The 26,745-nt window shown below is 44.1% G+C and overlaps 1 protein-coding gene across 1 annotated transcript in view; it reads right to left on the reverse strand.

Annotated features, from left to right (window-relative positions):
* Window positions 1–8,065: 8,065 nt before the first annotated feature.
* The window catches only part of FAM107A (family with sequence similarity 107 member A), a 57,050-nt gene continuing 38,370 nt past the window's right edge, over window positions 8,066–26,745 (reverse strand). The window contains exons 2-4 of the mRNA XM_044301603.1: window positions 24,033–24,207; window positions 14,515–14,671; window positions 8,066–11,516 (exon numbers count right to left, since the gene is read on the reverse strand). Coding sequence (XP_044157538.1) covers window positions 11,403–11,516; window positions 14,515–14,671; window positions 24,033–24,207 — 446 coding nt within the window. The 3' untranslated portion in view covers window positions 8,066–11,402. The remainder of the gene's footprint in view (window positions 11,517–14,514; window positions 14,672–24,032; window positions 24,208–26,745) is intronic.

Here is a 26,745-nt window from a genome sequence, read left to right on the forward strand (position 1 = left end):
ATACAGAATGCATAGTAAACCAGCGCTAGAGGGGTTAAAAAAAATAAAAAAATAATTTAACTCACCTTAGTCCACTTGCTCGCGAAGCTGGCATCTCCTTGTGTCTCCGCTGCTGATGAACAGGACCTGGGGTGAGCTGCTCCATTAAATAGAGCTTAAGGACCTTCGATGACGTCACTCCGGTCATCACATGGTCTTTTACCATGGTGAATCACCATGGTAAAAGATCATGTGACGTACCATGTGATGACCGGAGTGACGTCATCGAAGGTCCTTAACCTGTATTTAATGGAGCAGCTCACCCCAGGTCCTGTTCATCAGCAGCGGAGACACAAGGAGATGCCAGGCTTCGCGAGCAAGTGGACTAAGGTGAGTTAAATTATTTTATTTTTTTAACCCCTCTAGCGCTGGTTTACTATGCATTCTGTATTCAGAATGCTATTATTTTCCCTTATAACCATGTTATAAGGGAAAATAATACAATCTTCAGAACATCAATCCCAAGCCCGAACTTCTATGAAGAAGTTCGGGTTTGGGTACCAAACATGCGCGATTTTTCTCACGCGAGTGCAACGCATGACAATGTTTTGCACTTGCGCAGAAAAAAATCGCGCATTTTCCCGCAACGCACCCGGCTCTTATCCGGGCAAAAAAACTCACGCCCGTGTGAAAGAGGCCTTAATTGGTCAAAGCAGAAACGGGTTAGTGTATTAGAAAAACATAGCCGCTTTCTTTCAAAAACAGCGCCACACAGGTGGTGTGTGGTATTGCCGCTTGGCTCAATTCACTTCAGTGAAGCTGAGCTGCAGTACCACCCATGGGCAGTTGGAGCGCTGTTTCTCACAGATAGCGGTCATGATGTCTTTCTATACTTTTACACCCACTTGAAGTCATTTGCCGTTAGAATAGTGCAAACAGTTGACCATAGCTGACGTGAATCTGCAGTAAAAAAAAAATAGTTTGTGGCAAACATAAAGTCCTTGCAGCTGGTACATGACCCCCTGAGGCCTTTACAAGGTAGGGTCTTTCCCCGTAGAATAAAAAATAAAACTGGTAACTGGGCAGTGGGTCATGGTGCCCATCTCTACAAGGGAATAGAATTAAAAGGAATGTCCAGGATTAAAAAATGGGCAGAAAAATGGGCCACTCTTGACCATAGGTTGTATATAGCACTACTACTCTTCCCTGTAGTAGTGGGTGAGACTTTATTATTGAATACAACCAAAAGGTCAAGAGTGGCGCTGTTTTTGGGAAAAAAGTTGACATTTTTCTCTAATCCCTTTAACAGGCCCTACTGGCCACTTTTCTTCTACAAGAGATGAAAATGGTATGGGGGCAATGTGTCAGACCCTCCTGTGTTAGGACCGCATTTGTGATATAGGGTCTCCCTATATTTATGAATACGGCCCTCCCCCCATTTGTGTCAATCGGCATGATGAATGATACAGTGGCAGCTGGTGACCAAATGACCCTCCATCATTAGAATATGGACCCCAGCAAACAGTAGCTTTCTATCTAGCAGACTCTGTGTGACCAAGTATTACATGGTCACCCATGTAATACCTCACTGAGGTCTAGTGCAGGATTGTCCCTCAGGATATCAGAAGATCACCGGGGGGTTTCAGCAGCTGGACCTGTGGCAATAAGCTTACTTCTAGAGGAGGACACTTCTGACGAGGAAGTTCCTTACAGTCGTCCCAAGACTTATATGCATCACCCATCCATAGGATAGGTGATAAGTGCTTGATCGGTAAGTGTACAACACCTTGGACCCCCACAGACCACGAGAATGGAGGTCCTGTGTCCCCGGAGGGGTGGCGGAGCAGTGCGCTGCTGCCCTATTGATCTCTGTGGGACTGCCGAAGACAAGCAAAGCACAGCGTTGACTCTGTCAGACCCTTAGAGAGCAATGGATCTGCAGTGCGTTCTGAAATGTAACTTTTGGGACTACCCCTTTAAAGACGGTGGACACCTATGGGTGGGGCATTTTTTTTTATCACTGTGTTCTACTTATTTTGGGCTAAAAAGAGAAAAAAATGTTTAATTGGTTTTTATTAAGAATTTCAACTGTTTTTCTTCTGCAATTTTCACTTTCATTGCATCTGCAGAGTCTTGCTTCTTCCCTCTCGGTGAATCCATCAGAGAGCTGCTCTGTAGGCCTCATCTCTGAACTCCTGACAGCTCCTAATCACCTATTATCACTCACAAGCTAAGGCTATTTTCACACTAGCGTTGTTAGAATCTTGCAGGCAGTTCCGTTGCTGCAACTGCATGCCGCATCCGTCAAACTATATGCAAACGGATATCCTTTTTTTCCGGATCCAGTGATATACCGGATCCGTCTAATCCGTTATCATCAGGAATAATGGATCCGGTATTTACATTTTTTCAAAGATCAAAAGTGAACCTAGCTCCTCCTATATCCTGGTGGAGGCGCAGACCGGAAAACCTCATCCGGGACACGGCAATTCCCAGAACACTTGGTACCGGATTCGGCATTAATACATCTCTATGGAAATGAATGCCGGAACCAGCAAGTGCGGTATTGTTCCGGGATTTTGGCCGGAAAAAATACCGCAGCATGCTGCAGTATTTTGTCCGGTCAAATACCTACAATGGACGGAACGGAAGACATCCTTATGCATACTGAACGGATTGCTTTCCATTCAGAATGCACTAGGACAAAACTTTAGCGTTTTTTTTCGGTATTGAGACCCTTTACCGGATTTCAATACCGGAAAATAATACCGCTAGTGTGAAAGTAACCTAAATCCTTATTAAAATGATGAGTGTTTATGAGCTGTCAGGAAAGGACAGATATGCGCTACACGTCGGGCCGTCACAGCAGCTTTCTGAAGGCTTTAACGAGAAGGGGAAGCAACAGTCTGCAGATGCAGTGAAAGATGGAAAAAGTGTTAAACGTTTATAATAAAAAAAATTTTTTTTTTAAATGGCTAAAATTGTGTTTTATCCCAAAAGGAGTAGAATGCAAATAAAAATTAAAAAAAACTGCCCTCAAAAGATGTCCGTAGTTCAGTGGCTTTTGCGAACCCTTTAATAACTTCTTTATTATATGGTAAGAGTAGAAATTCTTCCACATGTACAGAGATGAAGCTCCCAGCAGTTCCAACACTTAAGGGACATAACATATATTACCTAAAGTGAATCGTGAATAAATCACGCTTAGATTCTTGAAATATTCTCAGTAGTCCTGTGAAAGGCAAACATAGGTGAATTTACACAAAAATACAATTATGTTGCCTAAAAAAAAGTGCAGATCAAATACGATTTTAAGGTGGCGAGCCCTCAATGACGACTTGTCGGCTCTCCTGACAGCTGGGCGTCACCATTCCTCTTTTCAGCAGGGCATTGATTGGACATACTCTATCGATAAGGGGAATGGTAACATATACATTTCCAGTAGGAATAACAGAGGAATGAATACAGACTTATAATAAAAGAGTACTCATGATTTCTTATTTTATGGGGTCACTAAGACAGACTCGTCAGGAGTGGAGACAGGTCCCCTTTACTGTAAACACTATGTACAAATAAAAGGCATATAAAGTACCTGAACATACAACATATTAGTAATTGGTTTTACTCCAGGCCTAAAAACGTGATCCAGTGTGTTAAGTCTACTGCACTGGGCATACAGCCTGTGTTACAACCTGGGTTGGACGAATTGGACTACATGTCCCAGATGCAAATCACAAGAGTAAGCTTTGAGTAGCAAAGTAAATCAGGGAGATTTCAGCTCTGGAGTCTCCAGAAATCTGAATGCTGGTCTGGACTGTCCTATGATAAGGAATAGGAATTAATCTGCGAATTAATTAACCCTTCAAGGGGTTGTCCAACCCCCACACCAACTCCCAAAAGTGCTCAGCCCCCCCCCCCCCCTACCTATTCACCAGCACTCGGTCCCTCTGTCCCAGCGCCGAGGATCCCATCCCACACTGCATCTATTCCCCTGCGGAGCGGAAGTGGCAGCCATTCACTGACCTCAGTGGTCCCATGCCACAAAGGGACAGATCACCACTGAAGCCAGTGAATGCTGCAGCGGTACATGCGATGACGTACAAGACGTCACACTTTTGGGCCACAGGGGACCGGTAGAAGTGTGGATGGGACCCACAAAACTGTCTCATCTGGGACATCTGCACTTGACAATTGAACATCATGGGCTTTGTCCCATCTTCCCAGGTGCCCGCCTTCTTGAGAAAATTTATATTTTATAATATGGAAATGAGCCTCTGGGAGCAAAGAGGGTGGTGCCGTTGCATCTCTGATCTCCCAGAGGTTCTGCTCACTGCCCTTCATGCCCCCCCATCACTTACCGACAGGGCAAGGCAGTGAAGAAGTACACACATCTGACGTCTCACGCATGCGCTGTACAGGGATGGAGGGGCAGTGAAGACGTATGCACTCCTGGCCCTGAAGTCTCGCTGGAGCTCGTTAAGTGCACGCGTTTTAGGCCTCTTTCACGCGACCGTATGGCTTTTTCAGTGTTTTGTGGTCCGTTTTAAACTGATCCGTTTTTCGTTTCAGTAGTGTTTCCGATTCTGTTCCGCTTTTTGCGGATCGCAAACAGAAACGGAAGCATGGCATATACAGTGATTACAGAGAAAAATTGGGCTGGGCATAAAATTTTAAATACATGGTTCCGCAAAAATGGAACGGATACGGACAGACCCATTGACTTGAATTGAGCCACGCAACATGATTTGCGGCCAATAATAGGACATGTTCTTGTCACGGACGTTCCCGTGGCAGGTACCAGGAGATCGGAGAGACTGGCAACTCGTGGGTTAAATTGACAAGTTCACTGTGGATCTTATGGTGTCTGTTTTGGTGAATGCCACACCCCTTCTTCAGGTGTTGCTTGTTGGTAATTTACCTTTCGCATAAGTAGCTGCTTCTCACTCTTGGAGGTGCGGTCTATAGATGTTCTTCCTGACTTCTTACTAGCTGCTCGGTTGTACTCTGTGCTGCTTCTGGAGTTGGCAGTTTTCTACTTTCAGATAAGTTTTGTCTGTTCTTATTGTTTTGTATTTGTTATATTCCCTGTTTGGTCCTGAGACAGAGACTTCCATTCGTCCATCTGGGGAGGAATGGGTTATCTCCGGTCCTAACCTCATTCCAGGGCCTTATAGGGATATAAGGGCCTAGGTATCCTGCATATGAATATTCCTGTCTGCAAGGTCTATTTCATATTGATAGGTAGTTAGGGCCCGGAATAGGGTTGTTTATGAGGTGACCTGTTCCTTCCCTAGTTTCCTGGCCCTGTTACTGTCCCCTTCCCTCCTCTGTTTAGTGTGGAGTTTTTCTCCCCACACTGATCGTGACAGTTCTATCTTTGAATGAAACAGAAAAATTGAAAAAATAAAAACGTTTGTGTGATGGAGGCCTTACAGGGATGGAGGCGCTCTATTCCTGTACAGTCTGGGCGGGACGACCTCCCACAATACCTCAGCGCTAGGCGTGAGTACGTCTTCACTGTTCCTCCACCGCTGTATAGCACATGCGCTAAGCAAGCTCCCGTGAGACCTCAGGGCCAGGCATGAGTATATCTTCACTGCGACTGCAACCCTGTACAGCACATGCACTGAACGAGCTCCGGCAAGATTTCACGGTCAGGTGTGGGTATATCTTTACTGCCTGGCCCTGTCAGTCAGTAAGGGGGGAAATGGGATGCAAGTGGAGCAAAAAGGTGCAACGGCACCACCCTAGTTGCTCCTAGGGGCTCATTTGCATATTATAAAACATCCATTTTCTCAAGAAAGTGGGCACCAAGGAAAATGGGACCACGCCCATGAAGTTCAACTGTCAAGCACACCGGTCTCAGGTGAGACGGTGTTATTGCGGCGTGTCTGATAACAGAGCCCCTTTAATTCAGGGCTCATTCAGACGAGCGTATACATTTTTGCAGTCTGGATATTGCGGATCCGCAAAACACGGATACCGGCCATGTGCCAGCCCTATGATAGAAATGCCTATTCTTGTCCGCAAAGGACATGTTCTCTCTTTTTTGCAGGGCCACGGAAGGAAGTACGTATGTGGACCGCTGCTGTCCGCATCTTTTGCGGCACGATTGAAATAAACGGGTCCACATCCGTTCCGCAAAATTGCGGAATGGATGCAGACTCAAATATACAGTCGTGCGAATGGGCCCTCAGGCTGAGCACTTTCACTATGGGGGTCAGACAACCCCTTTTAATGAGATAGAACTGTAAAATGGCCATGAAAGGTGAACATACAGTACAATGTTGTGACCTCCTGGATAACTAAGTATTATGACGGTATTAAGGGATCTAAGTAATGTAGCCACGGAAATTATTTGATTAATTTTTTAGGATGGGGAAGGAAAGTTTCACCTTCTGAGGATAAATTGGCTACAAAGAGGTTGAGCTTGATGTGCGAGTGACTTCTATCAACTAAATAATATAAAAAACACAGAAGCACAAACGCCGCTTAACGCAACAGATACTGAATGATTATCGAATCAAACCTGCGCCACAGTCACAACATGGTTAACCTAAAATCCTCATCCTCACCCCCTACCAATAATAATACTAATAAAAGCGTACCGGAGGTAATACCATAGTAACATAAAGAAGCAACTAAACATATACTTCCAATGATAATGAGGTAAAGGGTCACAGGATCGTTAGGCTGGTTCATATAAAAACAGGAATGGAAACCAAAGTAAAAAAAAAAAAGGAATTTCCATCAAGGCAGCGCCCAGTAAGATCATCAGGATACATTTACAGGATTGGAATATAATAATAATATTGCAGTTTCTGGCATATCTGACAATAGATATCATGGGAAGTGGAGACTCCACCCCCTCGGCTAAGCCCCACCCACCGTGAAGCGAGAGCATAGAGAAAATCTCAACAAAATGCAAAAATGTGGCTTACCCAAAAATTTGCAGTTTTTGTACACCAGGAAACTGGCATAAGCAGGGTGACAGGTCCCCCCTAATCCTAGACAGTCCAGTCATTTATTTATGTAATTTTGGTACAGGTAAGGGTGGGTTCTCTCTAGCGTTATGCCATTCCGTTATAGGTTCCGTTTATAATAGAATGGCCAGACGGAATGCAAAAAACAGAAAACTTTGGGAGGATTTCAGTTTTGCTCCATCCTAATAGAAGTCTATGGGCAACATAACGGATCCATCTGGTTTCCATTATGCAGGACGGAAACAAAGTCCTGTCGACAGGAAACCAGACGGATCCGTTATGCTTGCCCATAGCCTTCTATTAGGATGGAGCAAAACAGAATGCCTCTTAAAGGTTTCCGTTTTGCATTCAGTCTGGCATAACGCTAGTGCGATCCCACTCTAAGGCCTCATTCACACATACGTGGGTCTTCACAGACCACGGTCCGTTTGCACGAGCGCGTGGTGTCATTGGTTGCTCGTATTGATCATACGAGTGTATTACCGTACATCGGCAGCAGCACGAAGCGCACAGAGTCATAGCAACCAATGACCCTCATGCACTCAGGACGTTTTTTCATGAACTGTGATAATCCACATATGTGTGAATGAGGCCCCAGAGTTATATAAGGTGGTATTAGATGGGAAGTGGGCTCGGCTACTTGAAAGTAAGTTTTTTGTTGCCAAAAATTTTCCTTGGCTACCATATTATTCCACCGATAGGACCCCCTGCTGTAATACTGTCTGTAGGGGAATCCGGCAGTAAGTGATCTGTCAGCAGATTTGTCCCTATGACACCGGCTGACCTGTTACATGTGCGCGTGGCAGCTGAAGACATCCGTGTTGGTCCCATGTTCATATGTGTCCGCATTGCTGAGAAACATGGTTTTAAAATACCTAAATGCACCTCTAGGAGGCGTTGTCACTACACCTAGAAGCTCTGCTCTCTCTACAACTTCTGCGCCCTCTCCACTTTGACAGGGCCAGGCAGTGAAAACGTCATTACGCCTAGCCCTTTCATTCAAAGTGCAGAGGGTGCAGCAGAGGTGTAATGGTAACGCCCCCGTTGCTCCTAGAGGCTCATTTGCATATATTAAAACATCACTTTTCTCAGCAATGCGGCACATATGAACATGGGACCAACATTGATAACTTCAGCTGCCCATTGAAATCAATGCAATGCATGGATCCTCAGTGAGACTTTTTTAAAGACTCTTCAGCCTGGCTGAGAATAGTCCTGAATGGCGGATCCTCTATATTAGGCAACGTTTCAACTATAGGATATTTGCAATCCCTGAACAAGGTGACCACTATTATAAAACGCTCCAGCGCTTAGCTTATGCACAAAATTACCTTAATTAAAATAAAGAATACATTGAAAGTTTTCTTCTAAAAGAATATTTGACAAAATTGTGTCATCTTCCCTTTAAGATCCATAAATAACAACATTTCATATACCACAGCCTGCTCATGAATATTCATGTTCTCTGCACAATATTTAATTAGCTAGAGAAGCAGTTTGGCCTCCAGAGCTGCTCTTCCTACTGTACAGTAACTGGGGGCAATCAACCAATGTCAGGCATTTTTAAGTTGCAGAGCAGAGTCTTCTGGTCACCCACTCTCACATACATATAGACAGTGCTCTCGTCTCCCACCTTGCCTCCTCCTCCTTCTACATGGCAATACGACTCCATATGCCATCTGTGCCCGCCTGCAATATTTCAAAAGGGGAAGGCAATGCCAACAGGAGCTAAAACTGCTACCATAATAGGGCAAGATGTGCAATTTTTAAATAAAAAAAATATATATGGTGCACCCCAAGGCACAGCTTTACAAGAAGCTTTAAACAATTACCTGGGGCATCTCATCTTAGAACTCAGTGTTGTGTCATTCCTCTTGTATTCCTCCCGGAAATGTATGAATACATTGCCAACTGGGTGTCCCCATTGCGCTGGGGCCCTACACACTCGGGCCATTCAATCCTGCAGTGTCAGACCTATTTCCAAGCTCTGTTTATCATACATTTTCCAGGATGAATAACAGAGGGACCGCACAGAGCTATAAGGAAAGATGCTCTGGGGTCGTTATCTAATTGGAGATGCAAGCATTTACTAAAACAGACATGTCAGAAAAGCAGCTAAAGGGGCCGTATCTGTGAACTACCACTACTCTTATCATGGACACCACTACTCTCATCATCCCAGGTGTGATAATAGCCCTGAAATCCATTATTCGTTCAATCCTACTAATGCATGAAGTGCAACATATTATTTCATTATAATTAGTCCGGGCAAAAATTAATAGATTGTAAAGGTCCAATTTAGATGTAAAAAAATACTCTGTGCTGTATTCAATATACTGTATGCAAATATTATACATCTACTGATTTATTCAGATTAGAAGACTATATAGAAAAATAATCGGCATCGCACGGACGCCAAAATAAATATATGCTCTACCGAATGCACAGCAAGTGATATTGTGATTGGGCCACGTTCCTAAAGGGGAAGGACTGGTCACCGATGAAACGAGCAAACATAGTTAATGCATGCCTTATAAAATGAAAATGTCCCTTCGTTGGGCAATGATACATTATGGCAACAAGGTACGTGTAATCCGTGTATTTTCTTTTAATGATATATTATGTTTTTTTAAGCAATAATAATTTAAAAAAAGCTATATCATGGTTGTCTCGTCACCGCTTTAAACAGGGGCAGACTGAGAACTTAAAGTGGCCCTGAAAAAATTAAAATAAAATTTAAAACATAAGAGGGTGGGGGCCAGCAATACCATATACCACCCCAGCAAGGCCAAATACCAGAGTGCATCCAAAATACTGCCCAATAGTACAAAACCTTTCAAAAACTGCCACTGGCCGGCCTCGAGCAGGGCTCAGGCGGTCTCCAGGGCATCGCCCCACCGGGAGGTTTTCCTGTAGGGTCTATGACCAGTCCATCCCTGACTTTAAAGGGAAATTTAAAAAAAAATGGGTTAAAGGCCGAAAATGAGTTAAAATAACAAAATACCATATACTCACTAGTTTAATCCCCAGTTTTTTTGCCCTCTGCTCCGGTCCTCTCCGCTTTACTAACATGGCTGTAGTGGCGACGCGCCTGTATAATCCACGTGACTGCTGAAGCCAATCACTAGCATTGTCACTAAAATTTTCAAGGTCTGTTCATAATATACAGAGACTGTGCTGTCAAATTTGGGCTATCCTAGGCTGAAAATGGGTGGGTATTGTATGAGCCTCACCCATAGGAGGCCAGTTCCTCTTGTTTGGGGCTTACATGTCTGAATTTACCAACTGCAATGTTGGTAACCATGCTCTAGCCTTAGCGATCTCGTGCAATATACTGCTGAAGCCAGTGACTGGTTGCAGCAGCCGCATGGGGTACACGAGCACGCCTTCGATGCATCCATGTAAACAAAGCCGAGCGGGGATGGGACCGCAGCAACAGCGCTGGAGCAGAGGACTGAACAGGTGAATAAAGGGTCTATTTTCTTTTGTTGTTTTTAAACACATTCCAAGCCTTTGTGCCATTTTTGGGATTATCTCAGACAACCCCTTTAATATGGAACCCCAGCATGCACTAATTGTACCATTAATAGGATATATGGAGGGGTTGTGCTGATACATTAAGGCTTGATGAATACTGGCTTTGCCGATGCCTGAGATACATATCTTCCCCTGTACGTTCAGGATCAAATTCAACAACTTCGCAGTCAATGACACCGACGTCAAAAATCTGCATAATACATAAAAACCATATCTGACAACACCCTCTAGTGGCCAAAAGGATAAACTGCAACTCTCATTCTTCCATTGGTCATCAGCAAGGAGTGCGCTTGGTTCCCTAACTCGCTGCGTTCCGGTCGTTGTTAGATGCAGGTAATACTGCACTGTAGTCATAAGGAAATAGGAATGTAATACTGCCCGGACCACGGGCTGGTAACACAAATAGCGTTGATGGCTGGTCATGTGACACCTCACGCGGCAGTTATGATAACTGTGCAACACGCAGAGGACAACTCTTAGAATTTTGAACATGCAGAACATGTATGCGGTAAACACAGCTTAATAAACCGTATGCTCCCACGGGCCCCTCCGGGGTCACCATACAGATGCACTGGATAGGTTATCTACTGACAACCTGACAACTCTTGAATGTTGCATCATATGGAAAGCATGGGCAACACAGCAGCTCAGCCACAAATCTCCACAGCCACGTGCAGTTGTATGAGGACACTTCCGTTGGTGTTAGGGCAAAGCATCATGTACTAAACGCTGTGGCGGCTAAATACAGGGTGTAACATGGCTTCTGAGAGCACGATCGCACGGCCTACACTGGAGGGTTCCTTCCACAAACAATCTGCCAGTCAAGCAGAAAGATGTCCGGGTGACATGACAAATCCGGCTTGACACGGAACTCTCATTCCCGCTTGGCAATTTTTGTTTTTTTTACACTACTTGCTCATCGCTTGGTGTTGTTGCCGTTCTTCTGAGATTTTCCTTCACTTTGATGAATTCGGGAGCATGGCCGTCTTCTTTAGGTTCCTCTTCTTCCTTTTCCAGCTACAAGAAAACACAAGTAAAAATGAATCAAAGTAGAATCCAAACATTACTGCAATATGTCTTATTCACACAGTCAGTGTTCGGTCAGTGATTTCCATCAGTGATTTTGAGCCAAAACCAGGTGCGGCTCTAAACACAGAACAGATGCAGATCTTTCCCTTATACCTTATGTCTGTGTAGTCTCCACTTCTGGTTTTGGCTCAAAATCACTGCCCAAACACTGATGTGTGAAAAAGGCTTTAAAACTTAAGACGTGCACTACGTTACACTGAAGATGATGCATACGGCCGACCACTACATAGTGGACCGTAGACAATATACGTCTGGTCAGTCGGCACATATACAGTGGGATGCGAAAGTTTGGGCAACCTTGTTAATCGTCATGATTTTCCTGTATAAATCATTGGTTGTTACGATAAAAAATGTCAGTTAAATATATCATATAGGAGACACACACAGTGATATTTGAGAAGTGAAATGAAGTTTATTGGATTTACAGAAAGTGTGCTATAATTATTTAAACAAAATTAGGCAGGTGCATAAATTTGGGCACCACAAAAAAGAAATGAAATCAATATTTAGTAGATCCTCCTTTTGCAGAAATTACAGCCTCTAAACGCTTCCTGTAGGTTCCAATGAGAGTCTGGATTCTGGTTGAAGGTATTTTGGACCATTCCTCTTTACAAAACATCTTTAGTTCATTCAGGTTTGATGGCTTCCGAGCATGGACAGCTCTCTTTAAGTCACACCACAGATTTTCAATTATATTCAGGTCTGGGGACGGAGATGGCCATTCCAGAACGTTGTACTTCTTCCTCTGCATAAATGCCTTAGTGGATGTTTAGCAGTGTTTAGGGTCGTTGTCTTGTTGAAAGATCCACCCCCGGCGCAGCTTCAGCTTTGTCACCGATTCCTGGACATTGGTCTCCAGAATCTGCTGATACTGAGTGGAATCCATGTGTCTCTCAACTTTGACAAGATTCCCAGTCCCTGCACTGGCCACACAGCCCCACAGCAAGATGGAACCACCACCATATTTTACTGTAGGTAGCAGGTGTTTTTCTTGGAATGCTGTGTTCTTTTTCCTCCATGCATAACGCCCCTTGTTATGGCCAAATAACTCCATTTTAGTTTCATCAGTCCACGGCACCTTATTCCGAAATGAAGCTGGCTTGTCCAAATGTGCTTTAGCCCACCTCAAGAGAGAAAAGGCTTCCTCTGCATCACTCTCGCATACAGCATCTCCTTGTGTAAAGTGCGCCGAATGGTTGAACGATGCACAGTGACTCCATCTGTAGCAAGATGATGTTGTAGGTCTTTGGTGCTGGTCTGTGGGTTGACTCTGACTGTTCTCATCATTCGTTGCTTCTGTCTATCTGAGATTTTTCTTGGTCTGCCACTTCGAGCCTTAACTTGAACCGAGCCTGTGGTCTTCCATTTCCTCAATATGTTCCTAACTGTGGAGACAGACAGCTGAAATCTCTGAGACGGCTTTCTGTATCCTTCCCCTAAACCATGATGGTGAACAATCTTTGTCTTCAGGTCATTTGAGAGTTGTTTTGAGACCCCCATGTTGCTACTCTTCAGAGAAAATTAAAAGAGGAGGGAAACTTACAATTGACCCCCTTAAATACTCTCTCATAATTGGATTCACCTGTGTATGTAGGTCAGGGGTCACTGAGCTTACCAAGCCAATTTGGGTTCCAATAATTAGTTCTAAAGGTTTTGGAATCAATAAAATGACAACAACAGAGCCCACATGTAGGCACCTGCCTAATTTTGTTTAAACAATTATAGAACACTTTCTGTAAATCCAATAAACCTTATTTCACTTCTCAAATATCACTGTGTGTGCCTCCTATGATATATTTAACTGACATTTTTTATCGTAACAACCAACGATTTATACAGGAAAATCATGACGATTAACAAGGTTGCCCATTGCTCTACACACAGCGCTCCATTAGCAATGCTGTGGACTGCTCCGATCAAGAGCTGCTGGGTCTTCTCAGACCCAGATCAGCTTTGCAGAGAGGCTGTACAACCTCTCAGGAGGCTGTATTGCTTCTTTAACCTGGACAGCAATGTCAGCCCCTGTTGCAGGAGAAATCGGCAATAAAAAAATAAGTAAAGTTAAATGTCCCCCAAAAGGTCTTGTAAAATCAAAAAAATAAAAGACAAAGACAAAATAATAATTAAAAAACAAGTCACAACAAGCTGAACTGCAGCTTCTAGCCCCGCCCCCAGCAATATAGGTCCTGCATTCCATAAATCAAAATAAAACAGTTATGGAAAAGGGAAATACTAAAAAGAAATTTTAGTTGCACATGGTTACAAAACTAAATACAATTTTTTTAACATAAACACAGGAAAAAGATGATTATATTTTTTTACATGTTAAGAGTTAATGCATTAACCCATGAATAATGTAAAAAAATAAAAATAAAAAAATATAATCGGGCATCATCTAGTACATGACAATATATTTCTAACAAAGCTACAACCAGCCCTGTACCTCACATGGATCCAGAAATCTCCACATTCATTGCTCCAGTTGCTCTTCTAGCTTTTCTTTTAGAGAGCAGCTCGGGGGGGGGGGTATCCTTTTTGCAGCAGACACAGTTTCTAACTATAAACTGTCTCCGTTTCTAACAGTAGATACAGCTGATGGCTATTCAAGGCTGGACCTGACCATGTGCATCCACCTCAGTGATGTCACTGTGATGGACAGAGAAATAAGGAACAGAACAAACAGCAGGTGGCGCTATTCAGATACATTTTATTGAATAACTCAATAGCTAGACTGCATTTACATTTTTGTGGACAAGAATAGGCATTTCTACGACAGGGCCCACACAAAGTGCGGGATGCACAGGGCCACAAAATGACAACAGCCATGTGCATGAGCCCTAGTAGTTCCGGAGAACCCCTGTAATGTATATTCTTCAGGCATACTTATGCTTTCAAAATGTTCATGATTTGTATAGAGAAGAATTACCTGCTCGAGCCTCTGCTGTCTCTTTAATAACTCTTGTTCAAATGGCGACTGCATCTTCTTGCTCTCCTCCTCCTGTCTCTTCTGTTGTATGATCTTGTCTCTTCTCCGATTTTCCAGCACCCTCTGCAGTTCCGGCTTCTTGTCAAGGCTCAAACCTCTATAAGGACCAGACATGGTGAATTACCCCACAGAAAGGACAGCTTACTATGACATCCAATCACAGTAAAAATACAAATAATCACCAAAATACAGTATAAAAAAAAAAAAAAAAACCTTTATAAGAATTATGTTTCTCTAAAACTAGATGCATTTGGTTCATTCCTTGAACTCAGCTGCTTGTGGAGGAGCAATACACTCTTCTGGCACTAGAGGGAACAGCAACACAGAGACAAGAATAACATGGCCGGATCATAGTAGAGGTCTACACGACATGTAATCACCGCAGAGCACTTGCTTTAATGCTTTTTTTTTTTTTCTCTTTTTAAATATCTTTTTATTGATTTTCAAAGATAGAAGGGGGGTTACAAACAGTCTGTAAATCGAGCTTGCAATAGCCACATTTCATGTTACATATAAGTAGTAACAGAGACATTGTGTTGAACAATCAAAGATAATATCAAACCTTATTTGTCAAGGATAGTTACCAGGGACTTTTACGCCCGAAATAAGTAGTTGAGCAAGAGTGGTTAGTCTGTTGACTAATATTGAAAAGCTAGGAATTGTGAGCAAGAAAGGGGCAGTATTATTCATAACTGTATATATATATATATACACTCACCTAAAGAATTATTAGGAACACCTGTTCTATTTCTCATTAATGCGATTATCTAGTCAACCAATCACATGGCAGTTGCTTCAATGCATGGAGGGTTGTGGTCCTGGTCAAGACAATCTCATGAACTCCAAACTGAATGTCAGAATGGGAAACAAAGGTGATTTAAGCAATTTTGAGCGTGGCATGGTTGTTGGTGCCAGACGGGCCGGTCTGAGTATTTCACAATCTGCTCAGTTACTGGGATTTTCACGCACAACCATTTCTAAGGTTTACAAAGAATGGTGTGAAAAGGGAAAAACATCCAGTATGCAGCAGTCCTGTGGGCGAAAATGCCTTGTTGATGCTAGAGGTCAGAGGAGAATGGGCCGACTGATTCAAGCTGATAGAAGAGCAACGTTGACTGAAATAATCACTCATTACAACCGAGGTATTCAGCAAAGCATTTGTGAAGCCACAACACGCACAACCTTGAGGCGAATGGGCTACAACAGCAGAAGACCCCACCGGGTGCCACTCATCTCCACTACAAATAGGAAAAGGAGGCTACAATTTGCACGAGCGGTGACTGTTGAAGACTGTAAAAATGGTTTCTTGAACATGACAATGAGTTCACTGTACTAAAATGTCCCACAGTCACCAGATCTCAACCCAATAGAGCATCTTTGGGATGTGGTGGAACAGGAGCTTGGTGCCCTGGATGTGCATCCCTCAAATCTCCAACTGCAAGATGCTATCCTATCAATATGGGCCAACATTTCTAAAGAATGCTATCAGCACCTTGTTGAATCAATGCCACGTAGAATTAAGGCAGTTCTGAAGGCAAAAGGGGGTCCAACACCGTATTAGTATGGTGTTCCTAATAATTCTTTAGGTGAGTGTATATATACACAGTACAGACCAAAAGTTTGGACACACCTTCTCATTCAAAGAGTTTTCTTTATTTTCATGACTATGAAAATTGTAGATTCACGCTGAAGGCATCAAAACTATGAATTAACACATGTAGAATTATATACATAACAAAAGTGTGAAACAACTGAAAATATGTCATATTCCAGGTTCTTCAAAGTAGCCACCTTTTTGCTTTGATTACTGCTTTGCACACTCTTGGCATTCTCTTGATGAGCTTAAAGAGGTAGTCACCTGAAATGGTCTTCCAACAGTCTTGAAGGAGTTCCCAGAGATGCTTAGCACTTGTTGGCCCTTTTGCCTTCACTCTGCGGTCCAGCTCACCCCAAACCATCTCGATTGGGTTCAGGTCCGGTGACTGTGGAGGCCAGGTCATCTGGCGCAGCACCCCATTACTCTCCTTCATGGTCAAATAGCCCTTACACAGCCTGGAGGTGTGTTTGGGGTCATTGTCCTGTTGAAAAATATATGATGGTCCAATAAACGCAAACCGGATGGAATAGCATGCCGCTGCAAGATGCTGTGGTAGCCATGCTGGTTCAGTATGCCTTCAATTTTGAATAAATCCCCAACAGTGTCACCAGCAAAGCACCCCCACACCATCACACCTCCTCCTCCATGTTTGGGGTCATTGTCCTGTTGAAAAATATATGATGGTCCAATAAACGCAAACCGGATGGAATAGCATGCCGCTGCAAGATGCTGTGGTAGCCATGCTGGTTCAGTATGCCTTCAATTTTGAATAAATCCCCAACAGTGTCACCAGCAAAGCACCCCCACACCATCACACCTCCTCCTCCATGCTTCACGGTGGGAACCAGGCATGTAGAGTCCATCCGTTCACCTTTTCTGCGTCGCACAAAGACACGGTGGTTGGAACCAAAGATCTCAAATTTGGACTCATTAGACCAAAGCACAAATTTCCACTGGTCTAATGTCTATTCCTTGTGTTCTTTAGCCCAAACAAGTCTCTTCTGCTTGTTGCCTGTCCTTAGCAGTGGTTTCCTAGCAGATATTCTACCATGAAGGCCTGATTCACACAGTCTCCTCTTAACAGTTGTTCTAGAGATGTGTCTGCTGCTAGAACTCTGTGTGGCATTGACCTGGTCTCTAATCTGAGCTGCTGTTAACCTGCGATTTCTGAGGCTGGTGACTCGGATGAACTTATCCTCCGCAGCAGAGGTGACTCTTGGTCTTCCTTTCCTGGGGCGGTCCGCATGTGAGCCAGTTTCTTTGTAGCGCTTGATGGTTTTTTGACTGCACTTGGGGACACTTTCAAAGTTTTCCCAATTTCTCGCACTGACTGACCTTCATTTCTTAAAGTAATGATGGCCACTCGTTTTTCTTTACTTAGCTGCTTTTTTCTTGCCATAATACAAATTCTAACAGTCTATTCAGTAGGACTATTAGCTGTGTATCCACCTGACTTCTCCACAACGCAACTGATGGTCCCAACCCCATTTATAAGGCAAGAAATCCCACTTATTAAACTTGACAGGGCACACCTGTGAAGTGAAAACCATTTCAGGTGACTACCTCTTGAAGCTCATCAAGAGAATGCCAAGAGTGTGCAAAGCAGTAATCAAAGCAAAAGGTGGCTACTTTGAAGAACCTAGAATATGACTTATTTTCAGTTGTTTCACACTTTTTTGTTATGTATATAATTCCACATGTGTTAATTCATAGTTTTGATGCCTTCAGTGTGAATCTACAATTTTCAGTCATAAAAATAAAGAAAACTCTTTGAATGAGAAGGGGTGTCCAAACTTTTGGTCTGTACTAATATATATATATATATATATATATATATATATATATATATATATATATATACACACACACACACACACATACACTCACCTAAAGAATTATTAGGAACACCTGTTCTATTTCTCATTAATGCGATTATCTAGTCAACCAATCACATGGCAGTTGATTCAATGCATGTAGGGTTGTGGTCCTGGTCAAGACAATCTCCTGAACTCCAAACTGAGTGTCAGAATGGGAAAGAAAGGTGGGCTACAACAGCAGAAGACCCCACCGGGTACCACTCATCTCCACTACAAATAGGAAAAAGAGGCTACAATTTGCACGAGCTCACCAAAATTGGACTGTTGAAGACTGGAAAAATGTTGCCTGGTCCGAGTCTCGATTTCTGTTGAGACATTCAAATGGTAGAGAATGAGAACATGTATCCATCATGCCTTGTTACCACTGTGCAGGCTGGTGGTGGTGGTGTAATGGTGTGGGGGAGGTTTTCTGGGCACACTTTAGGCCCCTTAGTGCCAATTGGCCATCGTTTAAATGCCACTGGCTACCTGAGCATTGTTTCTGACCATGTCCATCCCTTCATGACCATCATGTACCCATCCTCTGATGGCTACTTCCAGCAGGATAATGCACCGTGTCACAAAGCTCAAATCATTTCAAATTGGTTTTTTGAACATGACAATGAGTTCACTGTACTAAAATGGCCCCCACAGTCACCAGATCTCAACCCAATAGAGCATCTTTGGGATGTGGTGGAACGGGAGCTTCGTGCCCTGGATGTGCTTCCCTCAAATCTCCATCAACTGCAAGATGCTATCCTATCAATATGGGCCAACATTTCTAAAGAATGCCATCAGCACCTTGTTGAATCAATGCCATGTAGAATTAAGGCAGTTCTGAAGGCGAAAGGGGGTCAAACACCCTATTAGTATGGCGTTCCTAATAATTCTTTAGGTGAGTGTATATATGTCCATATTCATGAGAGGTGGGGGGTAACACAGAGCCTGGAGAGGAAGAGAAAGAGAGCAGCCATCTTAGAGGGAGCAGAGACTGAGGAACTGTGTGAGCAGAGGATCCAACCTCAGTGACCAGAGCGGCAGCTACGTGAAGCTGATTGAGTCCAAGACCCTGATCCTGACCAGAGGAACGAGGATTGCTTCTAGGAACCCAGATGAGAGCAGAGGAGCAAAGTTACTGTACATACACTGCAGTACCGCATGCTTGTTGGAGAGGCATTTGTTTAGTTCTGAGTCACCAGCAGAGGCAGAGCAGACCCGGGTCGGTAAGATCGTGCACGCACCTCATCAGTGTTGGCGCCTAGAGACTGAGGCCTGTAGTTAGAGGTCTCTGTTTGTGTCAGGCCACAAGTGTTGCTATTGTTCATTGCAAGGACTCCATAATTTAAAAGGAACATTTCACACTGGAGAGCTGATAAACGTCCCACAAACTCAAGCCAGGCTGGCGTTTTGCTAAGAAGAAATACTCAGGCAGGTGCTACAGGACCAGTTATGGGAGGGGTAATACTGTAGAGCTTTGTAAGATTGTAAGCTGTTGTGCTGCACCGCAGGCTAGCCCCTACCACACAGCCATACAGTTATTCTTGTTTTTGAGGGTAATAACAGGCAAGGTGTGGCGGTTTAGTCATGCCCAGCAGTAGGTAAATTACCCCGCTTTCCTCCTGCATCCATTGGAGGGCGCCGTGCTGTGCAGCACAAGGGTCTCAGCCCTTGGGCTGGGTGTATGTAAATTTATTGTGTGTTCCCAGCATGTGAGGTTGTGTTCATTACCACGTTTAAGTAAAATTCTGTTTTGGCAAAAGCTGGTGGTGGAGTTGTTTTCCTCGTTTGTGACTTCACTGTATCCTGGGGAGCCAACCCCGGTATGCGGCCTACATAACTTCATAATGCGTTTTCTATCCGTGGTTTTCCACCAGACTGCAGGCAAACCAGTTATGTAACAAAACATTCAGTTCTGTTACCATTTCAAACATGAAGATTTTTTTTGTACCTATTTGCATCAATCTGGTTTCATTTTCAGCTCCTCCTATGTAACAATTCTTACAGCTCTATTGTTCCCATGCAGAGGATAGGTCATCTGTAAAAATATCTCTGAAACCCCCGTTAAAAGCTCATGCACACGATCGCATTTTCTTTCCGTGTCCGTTCCGTTTTATTTTTTGCAGACCGTATTAGGAACCATTTCAAAGGGTCCACAAAAAAAACAAACACGTTACTTCATGTGCATTCCGTTTCCGTATGTCCGTTCCACAAAGTAATAGAACATGTCCTATTTTGTTGTCCGCATTATGGACAAGGATAGGACTGTTGTATTAGGGACCAGCTGTTCCGTTCCGCAAAATACATACGGTCGTGTGCATGAGCCCTAAGGCTCATGCACACAGTAATGGCGTTTGTACAGCAGTTCATGGAGTCTGTGCTCCACTTCTATACAGGCGTCATGGGACCAAGCATGGGAGATTCTCTGCTATAGGTACCCGTGAGAAATCCATGCTTGATTTTAATCTGTTGAATCTGTACATAAATAAATGAAATAAATATAAATAAGGTCAGTGATACGCTACAAAGCTATTACCACTCTCTATGTAGCTCCAGCATATTCCTAAGAGATGTACATGCTGGAGAAAACGACAATGTAGGAGCAAAAACCATGAACAAAGACTTAGTAACACTATAAGAAGCAGGTAGATAAAGGAGATAGGAGGCAGCTTGTTAGACGTTACTGGCGCCGGTCTTCCTGATGCGCTGCGGCTGGCAGTACGGGCGGCTGTAATGCATACTACATGAGGTCGGAGCCTCTCTGCTGCTGTTAAATGTGAGTATAAAGGTGACTTGTCGGACAGCATTCCCTGGTGATCTTGTCGTCAGGCTTCTAACTGTCTTGTAAATGGAGAGCGATACTGAGCTGACAATGGCTGTTCTGGGACAGAAGATACTCTGTTAAAATGCGGGACTCAAGGGCAAATTCAAGAAAAGGAACTGTGCCCTCTTACAATAATATGACACCTTTAATCAATGTGCGGAACTAGCGGATTTGCCTTATTTTTTTTTGGGGGGGGGGGGGGGGGGGGGGGATGTTCCTTCATATATGGAAGGTTACAGATTTAGAATAAATCCATCACATCTCAGCCCTTTTAACTTGATTTCAGGGAAATGCAGAACTGCAGGGGGTTTTGGTGCTATAATACAGGTTACGACAATTATACTGCTATAATATATTGAAAATGACAAAGTGCAGGATGGCCACAGCCATTATCTTTATGGTAAAGTATTAGGTAAGCAGTTTTCAAGTAATGCCACCTCCATGCTCAAACACATTGGTATAAGGCCGAATGCACACGGCCGTGTTCCGCGGTATGCCGGGCTGGATTCCTGTTCAGAGCAGGAGCGCACAGCGTCATTGGTTGCTATGACGCCGTGCGCTTCATGCCGCCACTGCTGTACAGTAATACACTCGTATAGTGTATTACTGTACAGCAGCGGCGGCATGAAGCGCACGGAGTCATAGCAACCAAAGACGCCGTGCGCTCCTGCTCTGAACAGGAATCCAGCCCGGCATACCACGGACCGCTCTCGGCATTGCGCATTCGGCCTAATACTGCCAAAATAATGCCACATACTGCCCTAATACTACCGCTATACACTGTCTAAATAACCCTGCCATATAAGCTCCTGATAACTACTTTTCAAGCTAAGTCCCAAATATGTGAACTGCACAGCAGAAAAGTAGAGACGGGTGCCAGCGGCTGATGGCGCGATCCTCTCCCCCAAGATAAACAGTCAAAAATATCCCCGGCACTTCCTTCAGTAAAAAAAGTGTAGGTTTATTCACCAGTAGCAACGTTTCAGTTCAGACACTGGAACCTTTCTCAAGCAGTACTTTTCAAGCTAAGGATCAGAAATGTGTTACAGTAGTTACACTTAAAGGGCTATTATGGTTGTTACAAATTATCCCCATCCTCAGGATAGGGCATAATTATTAGATCGGTGTGGGTCCTACTGCCGAGACCCCTATCGAACATGAAAACAGGGACTCCGTACCCCTTGAAGTCCCGAGAAAAGAATGGAGTGGTGGGTCGAGCATGCACACTGGACCTCAATTAATCTCTATGGAAGTTCTGGAGACAGCCGCTATTTCAGGAACTCCCATAGAGATGAATGGAGTGTGTGCATGCTCGACCTGTCACTCCGTTCATTTCAGGGGGATCTGAGGGGTACAGGTTCTCATGATCGGTGGAGGTCCCAGCAGTAGGACTCCCACTGATCTAATGTTATACCATATCCAGTGTCAAAGGGGATATGCCACCTGCAGTGTTACAAGTGACCACGTATGGGACGTCACCATTCCGGAACGCTGGAGGGCGGAACCCTCAATAGAACAGTTTTATTTTTCTATAAACATTTTAAAGGGTTGGACAAAACCTTTAACCCTGGGTTCACACCTGAGCGTTCTGAAAGGAGCGCTCTGTATGCGTGATTGTACCGGCGTTTACAATCGCGCATACAGAGACAAGCGAACGCCCATTGTCGCGCGTTCCCGAAAGTCTATGTACGGGAACGCGCGACAAAACGCCCCAAAGAAGCTCAAGAACTTTTTTGAGCATAGGGCGTTTTTCAGCACGTTCAAACACGCTGTAAAACGCTCAGGTGTGAACCAGGGCCATAGGGAAGCATTGGTTTTCATGTGTTGAGCATTTTACAGCGCGTTTGAACGCGCTGTAAAACGCTCAGGCGTAAACCCAGCGTAAAGAGGGAGGCGAATGCTTTTACGTGGTAGAGCAGGGATCAGCATCCTGGGGCACTCCAGCTAAAACTACAGCTCCTAAAATCCTCCTTCCACTTCTATGGGAGTTACAAGAACAGAAGAGTAAGTGTGCATACTGGGAGTTGTGGTTTTACAGCAGCTGAAGTGTCGGAGGAGTAAGGCTGGGTTCACATCTGCAATGTGAACTCCGGCAGTCTGTTTCGGCAGAGGAACAGACTGACGGAGCTCACCGTATCTGGCATGGCCGGATACCACAGTGTAATCCATCTGCTTTCCGGCATATATGCAGACTTTCGGCTGGACAAAAAAATAAAAATAAAATGGGTGTTTTATCGAGCTTTAAGCCAGCATGTATGCCGGATACAGTGACCGGATAATAGTGCCGGAGTTGACATCGCAGATGTGAACCCAGCCTTAAAGCGAACCGGTCATCACCTTTATGCTGCCCGTACTAACGGCAGAATAGAGTAAAGACAGGTGAGGTGATTTCAGCGGTCTGTCATTTATAAGTTAAAAGGAAGTGGTTGCCGAGAACCAGCATCACAATCATTGCAGACTGGGCCTGGAAAAGAGTCCCGGCCGCCTGAGAAGAGTCCTGGTTATTCATGAATTCCTGCTCTCCTGCTGATGGCTGACAGTCTAATACCTAGTTTTCTCCCTTTCTCTCTAGGAGAGAACTGCCAATCATCAGCAGATGGGCGAGAGAGCAGGAGATTATGGATAACCAGGACTCTTCTCAGGTAGATTTGACTCTTTTCCAGGCCTGGGCTGCAATGATTATGATGCTGGTTCTCAGCAACCTCTTACTATTAGCTCATGAGTGACACAGCGCTGACATCAGCATCTCGGTCACTATTTTATGCTGCCCTCAGTGAGATCAGCAGAAAGTTGATGAGAGGTTCACTTTAAAGGGTTTTTCCAAGATAAGCACATTCAGGTTTATCCTTAAGTTAGGCCCCTGGTGTTCAGCTGTTTGAGGGGGCTGCAGTGCTCATGTGTGCGCTGCAGCCACTTCACTGTTCACCTTGCATGATACATATAGCAGCAGTGGTGGTGGTGCAGGGTAATTGCAGCTTTGTCCCATTCAAGTGAGTGGGAAGAAGCTACAATACCCTGTAACATCACTACGACAAAACAAGGTCACAACGCTCGCACAAGCACCGGGTTGCTTCAAACAGACAGCTGATTAGCGGGAGTCGGACCTTCATCGATCTGAGGCCATCTTTATGCTGCGCCCGGAAAAGTTGAAAGTTAACTACTGTATGTAAAATGGAAAATGTACCTGCGATGGTTCATGAGCAGCTCGCGATGGAGCTCCTGGTGACTTCTAGATGCTTTCACAGGATTAGAGAGCTTCTTGGGCTTGATGAGTTCAGCATTTGATTCCAGATAGTCAGGATGAGCCAGAATACTCCCTATATCCGGCGGCTCCCTCTGTATTTCAGAGTACATGGAAGCTGCAGGTAAAACACATATAATACAGTACACGTTAATGCAAAAACGAACACAGGCTGAGATACTGCAGGCACGAAATTCAGTGTGCTGACCGTTGCACTCAAGTTTAGGGAGCCGTATGGCAGGTGCACTTAGTGTCCATTGGTTTCTAACTTTACAGATACCAGCTGATAAAAAAAAAAAAAAAAAAAAAATTGCATTATTTTTGCAGAAACAGCGCCACTGGTGTCCCATGACTGTCTGGTATTGCAGCTATCTTCCATGTAAACTAAAAAAAAAAAAAAAAAATGTGCTTTGCGCTAATTGCTGAATCCTGGAACCATGACCTATAAAATATCTGGTTATTAGCTGAAATGTTAGGCTTAAAAGGGCATCTGTCAGCAGTTTTGTACCTATGACACTGGCTGACCTGTTACATGTGCGCTCGGCAGCTGAAGGCATCTGTGTTGGTCCCATGTTCATGTGTGTCCGCATTGCTGAGAAAAATGATGTTTTTATATATGCAAATGAGTCTCTAGGAGCAACGGGGGCGTTACCATTACACCTAGAGGCTCTGCTCTGTCTGCAACTGCTGCACCCTTTGCACTTTCTTTGACAGGGCCAGACGTGATCATGTTTACACTGTCAAAGTGGAGAGGGAGCGGCAGTTGCAGAGAGAGCAGAGCCTCTAGGTGTAATGGTAACGCCCCCATTGCATGTATTAAAGCTTAATGCGGGCACATGGGGCCAACACAGATGCCTTCAGCTGCCAAGCGCACATGTAACAGGTCCGCCAGGGTCACAAATCTGCTGACAGATGCCCTTTAAATGTGTAGTACAATAAAGTCTGTATATAAAAAAAAAAAAAAAAAAAAAAAAAAAAAATCAGCAATGTGGGGTGCAACAGAAATATATAAAAGCAAAGCAAAAAGTCAATAATTGGTTCCCCTTTTTTTGTCAGAATAATGCAAATAAATGTTTTATATGTTTGTGGGAACAGGGTCAAATACTGTAGAGAACATCAGGAGCGGGAGTCTCCAGTCTTCCCTTCAAGCTGTGCACTTTGGAAAGGAGAGGGTTAAAACAACATACTAAGGGTCTATTCACACGTCCGTTTTTTTCTTTCCTGATCTGTTCCGTTTTTTGCTGAACAGATCTGGACCAGATCTGGACCCATTCATTTTCAATGGGTCCTGAAAAAAAACGGACAGCACAATGTCTGATTTTTTTTCAGGACCCATTGAAAATGAATGGGTCCAGATCTGGTCCAGATCTGTTCAGCAAAAAACGGAACAGATCAGGAAAGAAAAAACGGACGTGTGAATAGACCCTAACTAGGATTAAAGAGCCCAGTAACCGCTTTGGCCGCTGCAGAGTTGGGAGTTTTTAACTCTTTCAATTCCAGAGAACACAGCGAACAGGACTTCTAGAAGAAAGCAACGGAAAACCTTCTGAGCTACTTTTAAAGGAAAGTTAATTTCCCAAGAATGTAATCTCTAGATGAAGTCGGTCAGGTGCACAGCGATTCCAGGCCAAAACGCCCTCCGGGGTCTAGCAATGTATAAATGGAATCAGCCTAGATCTACCGAGGTCTATAAAAAGCCATCAATTCCTGGTTAATAATAACTGAGGCCCCGTTGTGTAGAAAGAGGTTGTGAGAGGGAAGGAAAGCGAAGAGGAGGAGACACTGGAAGAATGGAGAAAGGCCTAGTTCAGGGGGTCAGCAACCTTCGGCACTTCAGCTGCTGTGAGACCACAACTCCCAGCATGTACACTTGCTTAGCTGTTCAGGTAGCTCTAATAAAAGTGCTTGAGGCTTCTGGGAGTTGTAGTTTCACAACAGCTGGAGCCACTTGGCCTAATTCACACTTCAGTGATTTCCATTTCCATCATTTTGCGGAAACGGAATTGAGGACCCATTCATTTCTATGGGGCCCACGATGTGCTGCCCAGATCCAGAACTGCGGATCTGCACTTCCGGGTCTGCAATTACGTTCCGGAAAAAAAAAATAGAACAATAGAGCAATTGCGGACAAGAATAGGCATTTTCTATTGAGGGCCGGCAATGTGTGGTCCGCAAAATGCGGATTGCACATTGCCGGTGTCCGTGTTTTGCGGGTCCACAAAACACACACGAACGTGTGAATGGAGCCTTATTGTGAGCCAAGACTAGGAGTGGAGACTACACAGAGATCAGGTATAATGGAAAGATCTGCACCTGTTCTGCGTTTTTGACCCGCACCTGGATTTGGTTCACAGTCACTGATGGAAACCACTGACCAAACACTGAAGGGTGAACTAGGCCAAGTGAATACAGTGTGAGAAAGGAGGCGAGAAAGAAAAAAGAAGCATCACATTATAAGAAGACAAAAACATAGGACATAAGGATTGGGCCCCATGCTCACAACCGTATCCATTTTTTCGGCCGGCATTTCCTGCCCTATGAAAAATGTCTATTCTTATCCGCAAAATGGACAATAGGACATGTTCTACCTTTTTTGCGGCACTGCAGAACGACCATGCAGATGCAGACAGCACACGGTGTGCCATTCTCATTTTTT

Source organism: Bufo gargarizans, chromosome 7, assembly GCF_014858855.1.
Source record: "Bufo gargarizans isolate SCDJY-AF-19 chromosome 7, ASM1485885v1, whole genome shotgun sequence".
NCBI classification, from domain to species: Eukaryota; Metazoa; Chordata; class Amphibia; order Anura; family Bufonidae; genus Bufo; species Bufo gargarizans.